This window comes from Plasmodium falciparum (genome assembly GCF_000002765.6).
Source record: "Plasmodium falciparum 3D7 genome assembly, chromosome: 10".
Taxonomy (NCBI): Eukaryota; Apicomplexa; class Aconoidasida; order Haemosporida; family Plasmodiidae; genus Plasmodium; species Plasmodium falciparum.
This window is the reverse complement of record NC_037281.1, coordinates 59,669-81,415: the sequence shown is the minus strand read 5'-3', so window position 1 is coordinate 81,415 and position 21,747 is coordinate 59,669. Positions and strand designations below refer to the sequence as shown.

The window sequence follows — 21,747 nt, the reverse complement described above, 5'->3', positions numbered from 1 at the left end:
GCATGAATTTAAAGAATTAGTTTATACATAGAAATACAAAAATCATGTATCAGATAATTAAAATTGGATTATTTTTATTTGAAAGGATTATAATATAATTTACCAAATAATTGAAGTTATCAGAAAAATAAAAAAAAAAAAAATGCAAAAGGAATTTTGGGAATAAGTTCTTTTTTTTTATTACATATGGTTTTGGAATACAATAAAAAAGGATATAAATATATATATATATATATATATATATATTATGTATATATGTGAACAAAATACATCTTTATAAAAGAACGATTTATATATTTTTTTTGCATTATAACATGAATTAGTGCTTATTTTTATATGATTTTTTTTTTTTTATTTTTATGTGTTTAGATGTATGTATATATAAATAATTATTTTATATAGAAATTGAAAAAAAAAAAAAAAATGTAAAAAATTATATAACAAATTGTACGAATGAAAATATTATTAAAATGAACTTTTTAAATAGCAGAACGCACTTTTTGAAAAATATATATTGAGTAATTCTTTTGGATATGTTAATATTTTTTCCTCATTTATTTTAAATAATATATACATATTATTATAATAAAAAAAAAAAAAAAAAAAGAAATAAAAAGAAATAAAGGGTAATTTTTTTTCTATATTATGTTGTATTTAGAATGTTAATTATAAAACAAATAAATAACAACGTTATGTTTTATTTATAGTAAATATAATTTCTGATATTATATATTATGTAAAATTATAAAAATGTTCATTATTTATCCTAATGTTTCTATAAAATTGGTATTATTATCATAAAATAAGATGCAGTTTATGTAATTTGATATATATTTTTTTAATTAATATATTTTATATATTTCTAATATATATATTATATATAAACAGCAAAAAAGACAAAACAATATAAATAGTTAGGAAATATAATTTCCCGTTTCCTTTTTTTTTAAATATTAAGAAATAAAAGGAGAAAAGGAAAATAAGATATATTTTTAAAAAGAATAAATTATTATTTTTTTGTTATTATTTTAAAGTAGATAATGACCTGGAATTTGTATAATTCTTTTGATATACATATTATATAATTGGAATATTTATTTTATTTAAATATAAATCCAAAAAAAAAGAAAAATATTATATAACATTGAAGAGTTAATATATTTATTCATCAATATGATTTATAATATATATATTTATATAGACATAAATGGATCATTTTTTAAAAAAGGCGATGAATAATTTTTTCAAGTTTATATTAAAATTATTATAGGATATGAATGTTTTATATATAATTGAATGATATAGTTGTATATATATATATATATATATATATATATATATAATATATGTTATAATTTTATATTCATGAATTCTGTTTTATATTATATTATAAAATTACCACTATATATTACTAAAAATTTAATATCGTTTGATATAACATGAATTTTCTTATTTCTAATTAATAAAAAGATATTTTTGTATCTTTACTAAATTTTTACTGTATTATTTTTATATATACCGACTTTTTTACATTATTATATAAATTGAAATAATAAAAAAAAGTGAACTCATCCAATTTCAAGGTCTTTTATCCATATAAGAACGCTTAAGAATATTTTATAGTTTTGCTATTAAGATAGACAAATAAATAATTAAATAAATAAGTATATATATATATATATATATATATATATATATAGTTTCATCTAAAATGTTCATTTTATGATAAAATAAAATACAATATATGATTAAAATATAAATTGTATGTATTAGACGGCAAAAATGAAGAATAATATTAATTGAATATTGATTGATTTTCCGTATTATGTATATTAAAGAATTATAATATATATATATATATATATATATATATATATATTAAAAGTTTATGTGGCATTTAAATAATTAATAATTTTTAAAAATACTCAATATAAAGGAACATACAAAATTTCCCATCATCATTTTAATATAAAATTTATATTATTCATATATACCTTATATTATATATATTTTAGTTAAAAATATATTTTGAGAAATATTTTATGTAGATAAATATTATATATATATTTATTTTCTTTTTTTTTTTTTTTTTTACATATATAAATAATTTTTATAATTAAAAATAAATATTAATATATATATATATATATAATATATTATTAATAGTAATATTATTTTACAAAATATAATATTTGGATTCAATTAATTTTTATTATTTATTTTATATATTTATTTATTTTATTTTATTTTATTTTCTTTTTTGAACTACAAAAATTGTAAGAGATAAATAAAAGTAGGGAAAAAAAAAAAAATTTATTCTTGTAAAAAGCACAAATGTTTTTAAAGGGATAGAAAGCAAAGGAAGTCTATATATATATGTTATATTAAATATATAAAAAATTTTAATTAATATTCTTTGAACGTTAAAAAAAAAAAAAAAAAATACATTGTAATTATATATAAAAATACATATATATATTTCAGGTTTTTAATTAAAATACATAAAAAAATAAACATGAAAATAGATATATTAATATATATATAAAATATAATGTATATAATTATATTAAATAAAATGATATATATAAAGTTTATTTTTACATTTTGAGAAATGTATGTTTCTTATTTTATTTTATTTTATATATATAGAAATGAACATTTTTAAAAATTTTTATATATTTTTAATACTTTTTATATATGGCTTTTATTTATCTTAATTATAAATAATTATATATATTTTGAGAAATTATTACAGTTTAAATTATTTTTATGTATTTTTCTGGGTTTATATATCTACAATCCAAAAATAATTTAATTATATTAATAATTTTTATCTTATTCTTGAAAGAAAAAAAATAAATAAATAAAATAAAAAGATAAATAAATATATTAATATATTAATATTTTCCGTTTTATGTTTATTTTATATTATAAAAAGAAATATATATATTTTTTAGAATTAAAAATGATATATATATTTTTATTGTAATAAAAGGTTATTTATTTATTATTATTTTTTCCGATATATATTATCATTATATTTTTTAAAGATAAATAAAAATAGTTTATATATAATTAAATTTTCATTAATTTTAAAAAATATATTTGTAGAAGATAAATATATATATATTTAAAATATTATATCTATATATAGAATGAAATATGTATTCCATGGTATTTTCCTTTTTTTCATGTAAAAAAGGGAACATAATATATAAAATAGATATATATGATATGGAATTTTTTTTTTTATTTTTTTCTTTTTTATTTTTTTGAAATAATTAAAGCAAAATAATTAAAACTTTATACATTTTTTTATTTATTAAGTATAAATATATATATGTATATTTTTCTTTATTTATATTTTCATTTATATATTGCACTATGAATATTCATTTATTCTAAACCTGTGTTATTCTATTTCCATTTTATAATATTATAATTTAAATACATAAAATTATATATATATATATATATATATATATGTAGTATTCTTATATTCATATTATCCATAATAAAATAAAAATGAATATTAGAATTATTTTCTTTGCATGTATTTATGCATCTTAAATTTTTATTTTTTTTTTTTAATACAAAATAAATATTATATAAATAATGAACAAAACAATATGTAGATAAGAAATGATAAATTTACATCGATGAACACATTAAAATATTTGTTTATTTAAAAAAAATATATATATATGTAAATTTTTAATATTTAATTATTTAATGAATAATATTTAAGAGTTAATAATAAAAAAAAAAAAAAAAAAAATTAAACTTATATATATGGAAAAGAGGCACTTTATTTATAATTTGTAAATAATAATAGAATAGAACATGTCAGTTCACGAAAGGATACGAAGATCCATTTGTAGGATCTTTTTCTTTTTATTCTTTTTATCATTGTCATATAAGACATTATTGGTAAGTTTATGATATTTTGTTAAATATATATATATATATATATATATATATAGATAGATAGATGTTCATATTATATAATTATAATTTTACTAAGATATTATATATATTAATATTTATTTTATTTTATTTATTATTTTTTTTTTTAGAATATATATTTATACAATGAAAATCCCAGAACAAATGGACAATATGTTAATATATACTCAAGAAGTCTAGGTGAATTATTAAAGAATCCCGAAAAAAGGGAAGAGCCCATTTTGAAAGTGAGTGAAAATGATGATATTGGAAAGAAGCCAAATTTATATGATGAGGATTATTATAAAAAGAAATTATTAATCGATAATATATGTAAGGAGTATTATAAATTAATGATTAATGCTAAAATAAATGATTCTAATAAGAATAATAATTTTAATGATATTAAGGATTTCCCTAAAAACGATGAACATAAGGATAACTTATCAAGTAAAGAAAGTTTAGAAGTTGAAGGAGAAAACTGCAGTACAAGAATTAAATCATCATTAGAATTAGAAAATAATAATTCTGTTAATAATTTATTTTATGATGACGGAAATCCGGAAATAAACTTTTTTATTAACAAAGATAATTTAAAAATAGCTAGATATACTTGGAAGGTAGAAAACCCCAAAGCTTACATTTTTGCTCTACATGGTGTAACTACACATTTAAGAAATGAGTATTTAAATTGTTATGGTATGCCTGAATGGGCTGAAAAGAATGGAGAGGAAAACGAAAATGCTGACGACACAGAGTATAGTATTAGTAAAATTTTGGATTATTTTAAGGACCATAATAATGATCATAATGTGTTCAAAAATTTATATGATAAGATAGAAATTATTATTAAGGATAAATTATTTTCAAAAGATGAAAATGAAACAACAAATAGTAATAAAGTAAATGATATAAGTGTTATATATAATAATGTGTTCAAAAATTTATATGATAAGATAGAAGTTATTATTAAGGAGAACTTATTCACAAAAGACGAAAATGAAATAACAGATGTTAGTAATGTAAATGATATAAGTGTTATATATAATAATATATTTAAAATTTTATATGATAAAATTGAATCTGTTATTAAGGAAAAAATATGGAATAAAGATGAAAATGAAACATTAAATGAAAAAAAAGTGGATGATACGAATATTATTCATAATAATAATGAGGAAGAAAATGTTCACAATATAAATCCAAATGGGGAATCAAGTAAAGGTTTAAGTAATAATACGGTTGAAAATAAGGATTGTAAAAGTATTAATGATAATGAGGTTACGAATAATAATGATATTAATAAAAAAATTGTTGAGGAAGAAAATAATTTACATATATTCAATGATTTATATGATGTAATAAATGATAATTTTGATATTAACATTGAATCATACACATTATGTAATGCAACTAATATTAACGAAAACAGTGAATTGTATAAGAGCTTATCCATTTATCGATCTTCATTAGAAGGTATATATTTTTATAGAAATATCAGAAGTATATTGAATAAACAATTATTTGATGATATAGGACAGTATGATGGTAGTTTTAAAAAGTATCTTAATGATGATAATGTTTTAATAAAAGATGAAACTGATGTTAATAATTTTGTGGATAGTAAATATTACTTTTGTTCTATTTGTGGTCTTTGTGAACATTGTAATTGTGGTAAGAGAACCTTATCATATAAAAATAGTTGGATTGAAAAATTAAATGAGAATGGTTTCACATTTATTGGAATAGATAATCAATCTCATGGTTTATCAGATGGAGCTCGAAATCAACGATGTTTTGTTGAAAATTTTGATAATTTTGTTTTCGATGCTGTTAAAGCGTTAGAAATGTTTATAAATGAATGCAAAGAGAAAAATGAATTAAAACCTATAATAATTATGGGAACATCAATGGGTGGATGTATAGCTTTAAGAACGATTGAAACTATATATAAATTAAATAAAAATTGGAAAGATAATATTAAATGTTTAGCTCTTATTTCACCTATGATAAGTATTGAGAATCAAAAGCGTAAATTAATTAATAGAATATTATATAGTATATGTAGATACGTTAAAAAATATTTTGAACTTTATGAAATGGATGTTTTATATGAGAGACCTAAATATCCTTGGATTAAAGGTGACACAGACATTGATCCTAATCATCATTCCGAAGGTTTGAAACTTGGAACAGCTGCAGAATGTGTATTCGCAGCTGATAAATGTTTAGTTCATTCAATATTAAAATATATAGAAGAGAGTGATATCGACATTATTATTCTTCAATCCAAATATGATACTACTGTTGATCCTACAGGTCCTATTGATTTTGTTAAAAAAATGATAGATTTGTACAACAAAAACCATCATGAAAATTCTAATGCTAAAGAGGATGATAATGAAAGTGAAAAAAAAGAATTAGAATCTCATAATGAAACGGAAGTGTCTAATAATGATCAAGAAAAAAAAAATATATCATTAAGAGATGAAAACATACCTAATGCTGATGACATTCAAAATGATATAAATGGATCATGTTATAATGTAGAGAATTATGTGCTTGTATCGGGAAATGATTTAACAGAACAACAAAAATTATGGCATTCATGTGATCATGGATATTATAAAAACTTTTTAATGAAAAAATTGGGTAAAAGCAACAATTTGAAAAGCAAAAATGGGGAAGATAGTTTTAAACGTTTAAGTGCTCATATATTGAATTATGGTTCCCACAGGTTACCCTGCGAACCAGATACAGAACGAAGTATAAATATTATAACTGACTGGATAAATAATATATTTGTATAATATATATATGTATGTGTATGTCTATAAATATATGTACAGATCGATATATATATATATATGTATTTTTTTTTTTTTTTTTTTTTTTTTTTTTGTTGTTACAAATGTGTAACTGTTATAATAATATAAATTGAAAGATCCATATTTTTTTGTAATAGAAATAATTATTTCTTTAAAATTTTTTTCAAAGTAATATGTTATGAATATTTTTTATTTCCTTGTTTAACACATGTGTTATTTGACTTAAAAAGTTAAAAAAGATTTAGTTAAATATTTCTTAAAATCAAAAAAAGAAAAAGAAAAAATCAGTATAATCTTAAATTATTTTTTTTATTTACTTTGTAAATTCAAAAAATCTATATATGTATATATAAATAAACTTTAAAAGAATTCATATTGTTATATATTTTTATTTTATTTTATTTTGTATACATATATATATATATATATATATATATATATATATATATATATATAATTATGGAAGGATTCCAAAAAAAAAAAAAAATATATATATTAGGACTTCCTATAGTATTATATATATATATTTCTTATCTATGAAATCAAGAAAAAAAAAAAAAAAAACTTTATATATATATTTTTTTTAATGTGTAAGATGAGAACTTATCAGATTGTTATATATATATTAGGGCATTATTTATATATTTTATTATTATTTTAAATTGATTTATATATATATATATGTAAAGATATACCTTTCCAGTTTATGATCAATATTTCTAAGGATGAATAGGATAAATAGTTTTTTGCTTAATTTATCTAATGGAATATTTGATAATAATAATAATAATGTAAATAATAAGGATAAAAATGTATATTCTTTTAATTCAAATAAAATGAACAATAAATCTAATAAATTTTACAGTTCTTTTCATTTTATGTGTTTAGTTGTATATATAATTTCATTATTTTTTATAACGTTAACGGTAAGAAGACAATATAATGTGTTAACTATATTTTTATTATACATTTTTTAAAAATAAATAAATATACATATATATGTATATATATATATATATATATATATATATATATGTAATACCTTTAATATATTTTTTTTTATTTTATTTCAGAATATATATGAAAATAATACATCATTATCAATAAAACATGATAAACTATTTATGCGTACATTGTCTGAGATTGAAAAAGAAAATTATACATCAATAGAAAGTAACAATGAAAAAAGCAAATTAAATGATGAATTAAATAATTCAATTATTAAAAATAAGGTGGATTTAAAAACTATTGATATCAATGATTTATCAAGACAGTTAACTAAAGATGAATTATATGATGTGTTAAATTCATTAGAAGAAATTCCACCAAAACGTGTTCTTATTAATTTGTGGTATCAATCCCTAAATATTGCTAAAGATATGAAAGAATTATTGAAAGAATTAAAAGGTTATGTTGATGAATATTTAAATAAGAATAACCCATATGATTGTGATAATTTTATTAACGATAATAATTCTATATGGATAGATTGTCTTAATGATATTGTAGAAACCTTATCATATGAAGAGATGGAATATATAGAAAAATTTCATAATTTACTTAATCAAGATATAACAGTTAATGATATAGTAAATTTTATTTATAAATGTATAAACTATTTTGACGAATTAAAGAAAAAATTATTTGATAAATATAAAGAAAAATTTGAAGAAAAAATAATGAATTCACAAAAATCACATGAGGTGTAAATTAATGAAAAATAAAAAAAAAAAAAAAAAAAAAAAATTATAAATAAATTGATTTTTTATATGATATAAAAAATTTAGACATAAAAGAATAATTTATTAATATTTCATTATTTATATATTTAATAATAATATAATGTATTATTAATTTTTTTTTCTTTTTTTTTTATTTGTTTTAAAGAACTTTTTATTTATAAATAATAACTATTACATAATTATACAGAAAATAATTTTAATTTGCAAAAGTGATTAATAAATTATATTACTTTTTAATATAAATTTAAAAATTTAGATAATAAGAAAAAAGAGAAAAGACTAATAATAAAGAATACTTATTATAATTTTATTAATAAAGGAAAATAAGGAAAATATTTAATTTGGTGATTTTACCTACATTTATAAAAAAATCATAAATTAATATAATATTAAAATATTATATATATATATATATATATATATATGTGTATTTATATATATTTTTTTTGAATGTAAAAGAATTTAAAGTGTCTAAAATTCTTATTATTGTAACATTTATTTCTGGTTATAAAAAAGCATTTTTTTAAAAGTGTTATGTTCTTAGATGATGAACATATGTTTTATAATACCATATTTATTTAATGATATTTTATGGTACCAATTAATTTTTACATATTAATATGAATTGTATAAATATATAAGAAAATTATAATAATCATAAGCGATTTAATAATATAAATATTATTAGCAATAAATATACATTATTAGATATAATATTTTTTTCCATAAATTTATTTTTACATTTTATTATATATAATAATTTGCATCTAATTAAATATTATTTCAGATGTGTATTCTGGTATTTTATAAATTAAGGTATATTTTAAAATAATAGGAAAAAAAAATTATAATTACATATAATCCATGATTTGTATATTGAATATATGTAATATATATATATATATATATATAATGTAATAAATATATGAAATAATAAATAATAAATATTGCTTTTAAATATTTATGTAAACTCAAAATTATATGATTAAAAAAAATTATGTGTTAATAAATTCGTTATTATTTTTAGATGTTTATAGTAATTAATATATATATATATATATAATATATATGTGTGGATTTTTTTTATATTACAAAAGAAATAACATATATATGTATATATATATAATATATATATATATATATTATATATATATTTTTGAGCTAATATAATACATTTATATAAACACTATTATATTATATATATATAATATTTAATTAGTTTTTGTTATTACGATATAATGCAATATGAATATTACTACATTATAAATAAATATAAATAATACAATATTATTACTACAATGAGTTTTTTAGATGCCTTTTTAAGAAAAAGTAAAATATACTATAAGAAATATTATATATATATATATTCAATAATAATAATAATAATAATTCTTATATTAAAATATCATATAATAATGTACTTTTTTATCATTAATAGAAAGAATTTAAAGTATATAATATAATTAAATTCTTATTTATGATTATATTGTGTTAATATATATATTCCGAGGAACGTTTTAATTATATTAATAATTTTAACTTAATTTAATATATATATATATATATACATATTTAATAAGTATTAAAAATATATAGTAGGTGTAAGAAAATATATAATGTTCATTTATATTTATTTTATATAGTAAAAATTGAACTTTATAATTAATGTATATTTTTTTAATATTTACAAGTGTGATGATATATAATTATATAAGCAAATAACAAAATTTAGTTTTGAAAAATAAAATTTAATCATTTAATTTAAATTAATTTTTTTTTTGAATATATTTAATTTTTTTTTTTTTTTTTTAATTATTTATATAAAATATACCTAAACAATATTTATATAAAAAATATAAATAAAGATATTATATATATATATATTATATAATAATTATAATTGTAAATAAAACACTTAAAAATTTAAACAGTAATATATACATATATATGTGTATTTCATTTATACTTAAATTTTTTTTATAATTATATATACGTAAAATATTATATATATATATATATATATATAATAAAATTTTTGTATTTTTAGTACTTAATTTCAAAATAACCCTATTTAGTACAAAATGGAAGATTTATTTCAAGCTTCTGTTAACTATGTTAACTCATTACCTAATAATAAACCATTGTCAGTTGAGACTAAGCTAGATTTATATAAATATTATAAGCAAAGTACTGTAGGTAATTGTAATATAAAAGAACCAAGTTATTTTCAATATGCTGATAAAAAAAAATATGAGGCTTGGAAATCAATTGAGAATTTAAATAAAGAAGATGCTAAGAAAAGATACATTGAAATCGTTACAGAAAATTTTCCTAATTGGCAAAATAAAGAATAATTTATAAATTCTTAAAATTTCATAATTTATAATTTATTTAGTTTTACATTCATATATTTATTTAAATATTAAATTATATTTTTTATATTTACAAATAAAAAAAAAAAAAAAAAAAAAAAAAATTAGCTATTGTATATATATTATATAAATATGCTTAATATATTTTAATATATAACGTGAAATATTCTTATAAATAAAAAGAGTCAAGTATACAACATAAAATAAAATGAAATGTAATTATATATATTATATTTAAATAATTCTATAAATAATATTGTTATCTTTTATGTACTTAAAAAAATAAATTTGTTTCATTGTCATCTTAAACAAATATATAATTATATACATATATGTAGACAAAATTATATATTTATTTTTTTTTTTTTTGGAAAAATAATTTTTATAACACTATAATATATATATATATATTATGTATGTTCATAATAATTATTTGACTGTAATAGATTATATTTTATATTTTTTTTTTTTTTTTTTTTAAAAGTACATAGTAGTAATTATAGTATTATAAAAACTTTTTATTTTTATGAAAATACAATATTATGAAATAGAAATATTAGAAAACTATATTTAATAATATGTAGAAAACTATATTATATAAGGACAATATATATAAAAAACACTCATTGAATTTGTGAATATTAAATGTTTCAAGGTACTTATTTTTTATAGTGATATATTAATACAATGTCTCAATTATAGTACAATGATTATAAATATATATTTACCTGTTTAATTTATTATATATATATATAAATACAATATACATATCTCAATTTATGCATGCAGGATTTTTCTAATAATTTTTTTTCAATACTGTATTATTCTTTTTATAAATACCCTTTTTTAAAATGTTTATAATATTTATATGTATAATTTAATGGTTTTATATTAAGAAAACATATGTTTTGTACTTAAGAAAAAAAAAAAAAAATAAAATAAAAGAAAAATACAAATAGAACATAATAAAAATATGTTGTTTTTAATTCATATTATTCATTTAATTTTTTTAATTATTTTCATCTAATATATATATAATTTTTAAATGGTTTCAAAAATAATTTTGGTTGTAATGGAAATTAAATATAAATATAGTAGTGTTTTTTAAGTAATAAAATTATTTTTTTTATATTTAAGAAATATTAAAAAAAGAACATATTTTTTTTATATAAAAAATAGATAAAAATATTTTTTTAAACTTTAATCATATTATATATATAATATATATATATATTAAATATATTATTCTTTTATTTTATTATTTTATTCATTTTATTTTTTTTTAAGAAAGATTTGTATATAAAAAATTACATAAGGTAATCTATTTTATTTTAATCTTTATATCAACTTATGCTCTTATTTTATAGAGTCTTTTCTGATAGATAAATAAATAAATAAATATATATATATATATATATATATATATATATATATATGTTTTTTTAATATATATGATTATATTTTATTCCTGGTCATTAAAATAATATTATATATATTAATTTTTTTATTTATAATTTTTATTTGTAGATCGTAAAATTCATTAAAATAACAAACAATATATTTTAAAATGGCTGAACTCTTTGAGGAAAGTGTTGCATTTATTAATAGTGTACCTAAGAATGTAAATTTGCCTAATGATATTAAGTTAAGTTTGTATAAATATTATAAGCAGAGTACATTAGGTAATTGTAATATAAAGGAACCAAGTAGATTTAAAGTTACTGATAGAAAAAAATATGAAGCTTGGAAATCTGTAGAAAATTTAAATAGAGAGGATGCAAAAAAAAGATACGTTGAACTTGTTAGTGCATTATTTCCTTACTGGCAAGATGGGGAATAATTTATCAATTTGTATAAGTATATATGATATGGTATTTTATTCCATTTACCTTTTTTTTTTTTTTTGATCGAATTGTTTTATTAATAATAATATATATGTTTGTAGTTTGAAAATGTTATCTTATATATTAGATTTGTTTTTTTTTCCTTTTTTTTTTTTTTTTTTTATATATAGAATTCTTTAGAAAATGGTAGCTTAGAAATAGTTAAAAATTGTAATATATATAAACGAAATTTAGTTCAGGTAGAAAAAAATAAGGATTCAAAAAAGAAAAGAAATTTAAAACATAAAAAAGTAGATATGAATAAAACAAAATCGAATGAAAATAATAATAAATGCAATGAAGAAAATGTAGAGAAAAATGAACATAGTATTAGCAATGATTTTGAAAATAGTAATATAGAAAATAAAAGTAACATTTCAATATGTCATATAAATTATAATGACATGTCAAAGAATTTAACAGAAACGGAATTACATGAGGTTTTAAATTCATTAGAAAAATGTCCACCAAACGAAGATCTTAGAAATATATGGTCTCACGCAGTTGGCGTTGCAAACGAAGGTTTTGATAATATACAGAAAGAGTTAAAGACATTAATACAAAAATATTTAGATAATGATATTGATTTAGGTAATGGAAAAGTCCAATATAATGATATATGGAAAGGAATCGTTTTGAGCTTTTGTACAACAGTAGGAACAGAAGTGGTAGAATACACTAATAATTTTTTAGGGTTAATTAATCGTGAACATACACTTGATGATATATTAAAATTTATTAATTCATTCTTAGAAGATTTTAAAACATTAAAAGTTAAATTACATAAAGAATACGAAAAGGATCTTTTAAAAAAAATTGAACAAACCATTGCTAATTGAAATTTATATTTTATAAAAGTTAAAAGAAATATATATATTTTTTAATTATATTATATATATAAAGCATTCAGAGGAAACTCTTTTTAAATCTATTGAATTATATAAGAGAAAATTATTTATTATATATAATTATATATATATATATATATTATACAATGTAATATTTTTGTATGTTATTTATTATAATTTATATTATTATATAGACAGATGTAATAAATTTTGTAACTAATAATTGATCAAAAAAAAAAGAAAAAAAAATGATATTGATATATGTAAAAATAATAATAATTTAATAAACTTCATAATTTTAATACTAAAAAATATAACTTAATATTTTAATAGACATCTCGAGATTCAAAAATATTATTATAAGGTATGATTGGAATACAGTAGTATTTCAAAAGTATTAAATATAAATAAATTATAATTAGTTATATTAAAAAAATATGCATACAAATATTACTTTTTATTTTTGTCATATGTTGTATAGAAATGTTCAAATGTGTATTATATTATACATTTTGAGAATGTCTTATAAAAAATAAAACATACTAAATTTTAATTTATAATAATTATAAAATCATTGATTTATAATATATTTATAGTATTCTTGCATTTATGATTTGTACATTTTTTTAAATATATAAAACAAAAGAGTATATTTTTTGTTTAATTAAATAATTCATGATTTTATTTATTTCTTACACATAATTAAACTATAAAAAAAATATTAATATATATATATATATATATAACATAACGTATTTATAAATTTAATTATTTTTTATTATATATAAATGAATATATATTATTATTTGTCATAATTTCATACTTTACATATTAATCAAAGAAAAATTATAATGTTATTAATATGAAGAGTAAAAAAAAGTGTTCTACTTTTACGTTTTATCGTGCTGATGAGAACAAAGAAGGAAAATTATATTATATCTCATTTAAATTTGCTTGCTTAAGTTTATATATAATTGGATTTTATTATGTTTTGTTAAGTGTATGATGATATACATTTATTTAGTGTTAATTATTTTGTTTTATAAAACATTTTACTATAACATATGTGTTATATGTATATATGTTATATAATTTTTTTTTTTCTTCTGAATACAGGAGGTTTGGGTCTTAAAACCTTTTTCCCTTGTTAAGATAAATATAATATATATATATATATATATACATATATAGGTTTTAATGGTTATATAAAATATTTTGGAATATGAAAATAGTTAGTATATATGGAACCTATTATATATATATATATTTATAATTATTTGATATTATTCATAAATGAATACTAAATAGAAATAAGATTGTGTTGTTTAAATCTTATAATGTTACAAAAAGGGGTTTTCTAAAATGGAACAATATTTTTTGTGAAATGAAGTATTATTGTATAGTTACAATATATATTTATATAGTTGTTATGTTATGTTATGTTTTTTTTTTTTTTTTTTTTTTTATTTCAATACATTATACATTTAAAAACATTTTTTTTAATTATTATTTATAATTATACAATTAACATTTTTAATATATAAATATATATATATTTTTAATTTTTTTAAATAAGCACAAATTAGAACTGCATTAATTTTTTCTAAAATATAAACAGTATATATTATATGAAAATGTATTCATAAAAAAATAAAAAATTTGAAGGATACTATAAGAATATATTAACAAAGTAAAAAAAGAAGAAAAAGAAAAAAATGTGTACAGATAAAATTTTTTTTTCTGAAGAAATAAAGAAAACATTTTCAATAATAAGTAAATATAAAAATATATTTATATGTTTATATTTGTATTGTTTGTACTTATATGAATTTATATAATATTAAGAAGTAAAAACAAGGTACAAAAATGTTATGTTTATATGTCTACAAAATTGTATTATCATACTACGAAGAATTATTCTAATATTACATAATGTATTTTACTAAAATATCAAATCAATATTATAAACTAACTTGTATAAAAATAATATGTTTTTATACCGTATTGCGTTTTATTTTATAATGTTTATAAAATATACTAAATATATATATTTATACCACTATGTATAAATAGGTGTAATTATTATTATGTATTTAATATGTTTTTTTTTTTTTTTTTTTTTTTTTTTTTTTTTTTTTTAAATTGTAAAATATAAATTTATTTCAATAAAATATGATTATAGAGTTAATACAGTTAATGAATTTTATAAAATAAGTAAAATATTTTATTTGAATTTATTATTATTTTTTTTTTTTATATAGAATTTTTAAATCTATATATTTTGGAAATCATGTAAAAAAAAAAAAAAAAAAAAATACTTTAAAATATATTGAAAAAAATAAAATAATAGAACAAAATGAAAATACATATTTTAATTATTAATTTTAATTGTTTTAAAATTGACAAAATTGTTTTTTTGTTAAAATGTATTATTTTATATTATTTTATATTATTTTTTTAGTATTTTTTTTTTTTTTTTTTTGATCGAATTGTTTTATTAATAATAATATATATGTTTGTAGTTTGAAAATGTTATCTTATATATTAGATTTGTTTTTTTTTCCTTTTTTTTTTTTTTTTTATTTACGAGATAGTACATTTTATTTTGTTTTCTTGTACATAAATAATTACATATTCAATATGAATTTAAAAAAATGCAAAAAAAAAAAAAAATATATATATATATAATATACAAATTCTTTACAATTCTTGTTGTGTGAAAGTTATAATTGTTTCATTGAAATTTAATTGTCTTTTTTTTTTTTTTTTTTTTCCTATTATTATTCTTCTATTGGTTCATATATATATACATATATATTATAATTATGTAAACATAAAAAAAGTAGTTTTTATATAAATATAAAATTAAAAAATTTTATCTAAATTATATTTTGAAAATTTATTGGTAAATAATATATATGTATATATATATATATATATATATATATATATTAAGAACTTTCATTTTTAAAATTATAATGTGTAAATAAAGAAAAAGAAAGGACACAAAATTAAGATCTATATACATTAGTTTTATAATAATTTATATTTAAAATAAATAAAGTTTTTATATGTATAATAAAAATTATAATATATTTATAATTGTTTAAAATATTCTTTCTTTAAAATATATACATATATATATATATATATATATATATATTAGTTTTATTTGGTGTTATATTATAATTGGATTAAAAATAATATATTTTGTTCATGTTGTATTATTTTTTTTATATATAATATAGCTTTTCTCTTTCCAGTATAAAAATTGGTGTTATAAATAAGGATTATACTTAAATGTGTAGAAAGTTATCAAATGAATATGATTGAAATTTGTAATTTATAAAAGATTATGAAGGCGAATATTTTTTATATGTTTATAATTATGTATTTAAATTATTTATGTAAAAATATAGATTAAATAAATAATAATATAAAATGAATATGTAAATAATGAATTAAGGTACAATATTTTATAACAAATTATAATTTGATTCAAAAGACATAATTATTTAGTAATTCTTTGAATATATATCAAAGAAGAGGTTTTGAAAAAAAAAAAATAAAATAAAATAAAGTGAATATATAATGATTAATTATATATATAAATAAATATAAATTATGTAAATGAATAATCATATTACATAACGTAGAACAATTAGTATTATTAAGTAAACATATATATCATTTGGTATATTTTTTTTTTTTTTTTTTTTTTGTACATTTTTAGTGGTAAAAATTTTGCGGTGGTATTATTTTTTCTCAAGTTATATATCTATCTTCGTATTTTAAAAAATAAAAAGAATCATATATATTTTCAAAATCAACGATGCTACATATAACATGATTTTTTTTGTATTTTTCTATATCACTTTCAATTTGTTCATATAACTTACGTTGTTTATCTGGATTTTCCTTCGCCATATATAAATGTAAGAATTTTTTAAATTTATCTTTTGTCTTATCATTAAGATCCATAGTATCTACTATACTATCAGCATATCTTTCGTTCATAAGACGTAAAGTATTTCTTAATTTGTATTCATTTGTATTTTCATCGAATAAATATGTTTCATTCTTTTTAGAAGATATATTTGTAATATTATTTTTTGTTCTCTTCAATGAATCTCCTAAATTGTTTTGTTGCGTATGTTTTGATTTATTATATGAAGTAACATCTAATTCAGTTCCTTTTAAAGATCTTGATTTTGATTGTAATTCATGATTGTCCTCATTTTTATTGTTCCGTTTATTTACACATTTACAATTTTTTATAGATTTACTTGTAGATTCATCAGAAGTTTGTTCCGATATCAATCTTATATATTTTGAACTACATTTTTCATTTAAGGTTTCTTGTATATTAACAAAATTTTGAATATATTTCTAAAAATAAAAATAAAATAAAAAATAATTTAAAAAATAATTAAATAAATCATATAATTCTATTCATAAAAATAAAAAAAAAATATAAAAATTTTATTTTATTTTTTTTTTTCTACATTATATATATTTTATATATATATATATATATATATATATTTATATGCATATATTTTTTTTTATATTACAGTTTTAGATTGTAGTACTAAAAGTAATAAAAATGTTGACGAAAAATATATATATTTGAAAGAGAACAACATTTTGAAAAAATATATTTAACATAAAATTTTTTGCAATTTTTATTAAAATCTAAGAAATAAAATATGTGAGATATTTTAAAATATATAATTTTATTTATTAAAATTTTTTTATTTTTTTAGAGTAATATTTTATAGTTTTAGATTTTAATGTATTTATTAATAGGGTATATATTTTATCATTTTATGTGTTAGAATAAATAAATATTTATATATATATATATATATATATTTTTTTTTTTTTTTTTTTTTTTTTTTTCTATATATATTCTTATAATAATAAATAAAATTCAAATATTATATAATTATTATTAATAACATTTTATCATAAAAAACCACTTAATTATTTTCCAGATAAGAGGAAAACATATATATACTGACCATTTAAAAGGATGTTATATATATATATATATATTTACATTTTTGAAAATAATTTTTTTTATTGATTTTAGGTTGATTTAATTATATAGATAAATATATAATATTATACTTTATAAATCGTTTAAAAAAATTATTTTATTTTAGGATGTTATTTTTCTTTTGTTTCTTTATTTTTTTTATTTTATATATCATTTTAAATTAAAATAAATAGAAATATATATATATGACCTAGTTTTAATATGAATAAATAAAAATAATTTACACTATAATTATAGTTTAATTTAACTAAAAATAAATTTATTTTTAAAATAGAAATAATATAATTATAAAAAAAAAAAAAATAAATAATAAAATAAATAATGAAATAAATTCCAAATATTAAGAAAAATGATGTTTAAAAATTTTTAGATCAAAAATGTAAAATAAAAATATGTAAATCTAAATTATAAATTATAAATATATATGCATAAAAAATATGCAGATACAAATTTATGAAGACAAATACATATATAAGAACAAACATTTACATAAATAGGAATATATGTATGAATAAATATATATATATATTTATTTTTTTAAATTTTATTTTCATTATTATTTGGTGTGATCAATAAAAAATTAAAGCTAAAGATGTGTAAGAAATAATTTGACAATTTAAAGTTCTAAACAATTAGCTTGGAATATCATTATCGTACCATCTTATACATATAGGTTTTAGGACAAATAAGTATTGAAGAATTTGTCGAAAAGGAAGAATATAATATACAAATATATATTAATATTGAAAGAGGTGACACAAATCAACTTTATATAGAATATATATCCTTCTTTGGTACATATTCTAAAAGTGTATATGATGAAATTGTTGTTTCACATTTTTATTCTTATTACACACCTAAATATAAAATATTTATCGAAATTGTTTTGAGAAACTAGTAAAAAATAGGAGGATGCATATGGTACATATTATAACACTATCGTTCATACGTACGAAGAATAAAAAACATTAAAAAATGATTTTATTTTACAAACTTTAAAAAATATACAAACGAAAATACTATTAAATAATCAATTACATAAAAATATATTTACTGACATGGAAAATGATGATTAATTTTTTTTTATAAGGATAAATCTTTTATCATAAAAATTTAAGATAGACATATTGATATTTGTGAAACTATCACCTATAATATTAATTGGATTGCTACAAAATAAAAATAAAATAAAATGTATAAATGTTTTAACAATATTGCAGATATGACATCAAATATGTCACATGATATATATTATGGGATAAAATTAATTAATGTTTGTTTAAGACATGAAACATATATATATATATATATATATATATATATATATATATATAGGAAAATGTTACTCCTTTTAATTTATTATTAATATATTATCTAAACACAATCCTTTTTGGATTCATATAATTGTATTCATTATAAATTAATGTATTATCATTTACCTCATACTTTTCATGATTATTATTTTCTATATCAGCAAAAATTGTACAAATTTTCAAAATGATCGTCACCTGTTACATTAGTGTTTTCCACATTATTATTATTTTCGTCAAAATGTATATCTATAGATATGTTTGCGCGTAAATTGTTTGTTTGAAGACTATTATTGTTTGTTGTAATATAATTATATGAGATATTTGTTGATCCAAGATTATCAAGAGGGATTTTGTCATTATCGTTATGACTATATATGTTGTTTCTACTTATCATATTATATGTTTTATCATTAATTTTATGAATATCATCAAGAGTTGATTCCGGTATATCCAACATATTTTCCTTATGTTCCGTAGTCCATTCGTCATTAAATTTATTTAACATATCTTCTTTATGGTTCCCTTTTTCGCACATATCTCTATTTCTACCTAGCCATTTATGAAATAGATTTAGTTGGTTCTTTATAGGAATAGTATGTGTTTGTTTGGAAACACGATTAAATGTTGTATTTTTTGTATGATTTATTCAAAACAATTCGTTTTCTTTTCGTTTGAGCATCTCATTATGTATATCAACATTATAGTTACGACTTAGCGAATCATGAATTAAATCTATTCCAGTATATATATTATTTGAAACATATTTTGGATTGTTCATGATATTAGTAGTCCTATTAATATTTTCCGGAACATTCCAGTGAATATTAAAAGTAGCTTCTTCACCAATACTATCAAGAAATATATCTTGAATTGATGTAATAAAAGGTTTTTTATCATGATTATCAAAATATAAAGTATTAGGTTAGGTATATATATTATCATCTGGTAACTCATTATTTAATGGTACATAGGGTCCTGTATGATTTAAATATTGTGCAGTAAAATCCTGTTTCAATTGATTCCACTCATTATCTGTAGGTTTATTGGTGGTTGTGTCACTAATGTCCTAAATATGATCTATATGAGTATCCTTCATACCATATATTTCACTTGGTTTTAGTACTACTTCGATCAAAGTTTTATATTTTGGTGATTTATATGGATATATATCATTAATATCGAATTCTTCATACTCACTTTCTAATGAAGATATAACACCAATATAATTTTAATCGTCCGTTTTTTGCCCTTAGATGTAAATATATGTTCTTCATTTATATCGACCACTTCTGTAAGGGATATACCTAATGGTAGATGATTTATGAGATAAGCTATAATCCTTCTGTGGTATATCATTAACACGAAAAATATTGGACCGGGTAGGTGTTATTTTGGGTTTTTTTTATCAAATAAAAAAAAAATGTGTATATGTATGTAGGTTTAGGTATGTAGATATATGGGTTTATATAGGTGCAATATATGTATATATAATTTTTTTTTTTAATTTCTATTGATATATTTTAACGTTTTGCATAAATAGAAAATTATTATATATATATATATATATATATAATATGAATCACATATACTGGGGGTCATTTTAATTATTTTGTTTCATAACTAAGGATGTGTGAAAAATATATTTATGTATTTTAAAATATATGTTTTATGTAAGAAGTATATAAAAAAAATAAAATGTATAATATATTTTTCAATTATTACTTATATGATTAACATTAAAATATTGTATTAAA

At 16.4% G+C, this 21,747-nt stretch overlaps 5 protein-coding genes and 1 pseudogene across 6 annotated transcripts, besides 1 other annotated feature; 4 read left to right on the top strand and 2 right to left on the bottom strand.

Moving 5' to 3' along the window:
• Window positions 1–3,843: 3,843 nt before the first annotated feature.
• On the top strand, window positions 3,844–6,755 carry PF3D7_1001400 (exported lipase 1; the record flags this gene model as incomplete). Its single annotated transcript, XM_001347267.1, has 2 exons — window positions 3,844–3,930; window positions 4,077–6,755. The coding sequence occupies 2 exons, from the start codon at window positions 3,844–3,846 to the stop codon at window positions 6,753–6,755; spliced, it is 2,766 nt and encodes a 921-aa protein (XP_001347303.1).
• Window positions 6,756–7,498: 743 nt separating this feature from the next.
• On the top strand, window positions 7,499–8,482 carry PF3D7_1001300 (Plasmodium exported protein (PHISTa), unknown function; the record flags this gene model as incomplete). Its single annotated transcript, XM_001347266.2, has 2 exons — window positions 7,499–7,699; window positions 7,847–8,482. 2 exons carry the CDS (start codon window positions 7,499–7,501, stop codon window positions 8,480–8,482), a joined length of 837 nt encoding a protein of 278 aa, XP_001347302.2.
• Window positions 8,483–10,596: 2,114 nt separating this feature from the next.
• On the top strand, window positions 10,597–10,869 carry PF3D7_1001200 (the record flags this gene model as incomplete). The annotated part of the gene is made up of 1 exon (XM_001347265.1): window positions 10,597–10,869. One exon carries the CDS (start codon window positions 10,597–10,599, stop codon window positions 10,867–10,869), a length of 273 nt encoding a protein of 90 aa, XP_001347301.1.
• Window positions 10,870–12,454: 1,585 nt separating this feature from the next.
• PF3D7_1001100.1 lies at window positions 12,455–13,609 on the top strand (the record flags this gene model as incomplete). 2 transcript variants are annotated; one of them, XM_001347264.2, is made up of 2 exons in its annotated part: window positions 12,455–12,688; window positions 12,902–13,609. In XM_001347264.2, 2 exons carry the CDS (start codon window positions 12,455–12,457, stop codon window positions 13,607–13,609), a joined length of 942 nt encoding a protein of 313 aa, XP_001347300.2. The 2 variants fall into 2 exon arrangements, with proteins under 2 accessions (XP_001347300.2, XP_024329083.1); XM_024473272.1 differs by having other exon boundaries at window positions 12,663–12,758.
• Window positions 13,610–17,383: 3,774 nt separating this feature from the next.
• PF3D7_1001000 (Plasmodium exported protein (hyp12), unknown function) lies at window positions 17,384–18,264 on the bottom strand (the record flags this gene model as incomplete). The annotated part of the gene is made up of 2 exons (XM_001347262.1): window positions 17,384–18,007; window positions 18,193–18,264. The coding sequence occupies 2 exons, from the start codon at window positions 18,262–18,264 to the stop codon at window positions 17,384–17,386; spliced, it is 696 nt and encodes a 231-aa protein (XP_001347298.1).
• Window positions 18,265–20,050: 1,786 nt separating this feature from the next.
• PF3D7_1000900 lies at window positions 20,051–21,392 on the bottom strand (annotated as a pseudogene).
• Window positions 20,051–21,392: a sequence feature (erythrocyte membrane protein 1 (PfEMP1), pseudogene).
• Window positions 21,393–21,747: the final 355 nt, after the last annotated feature.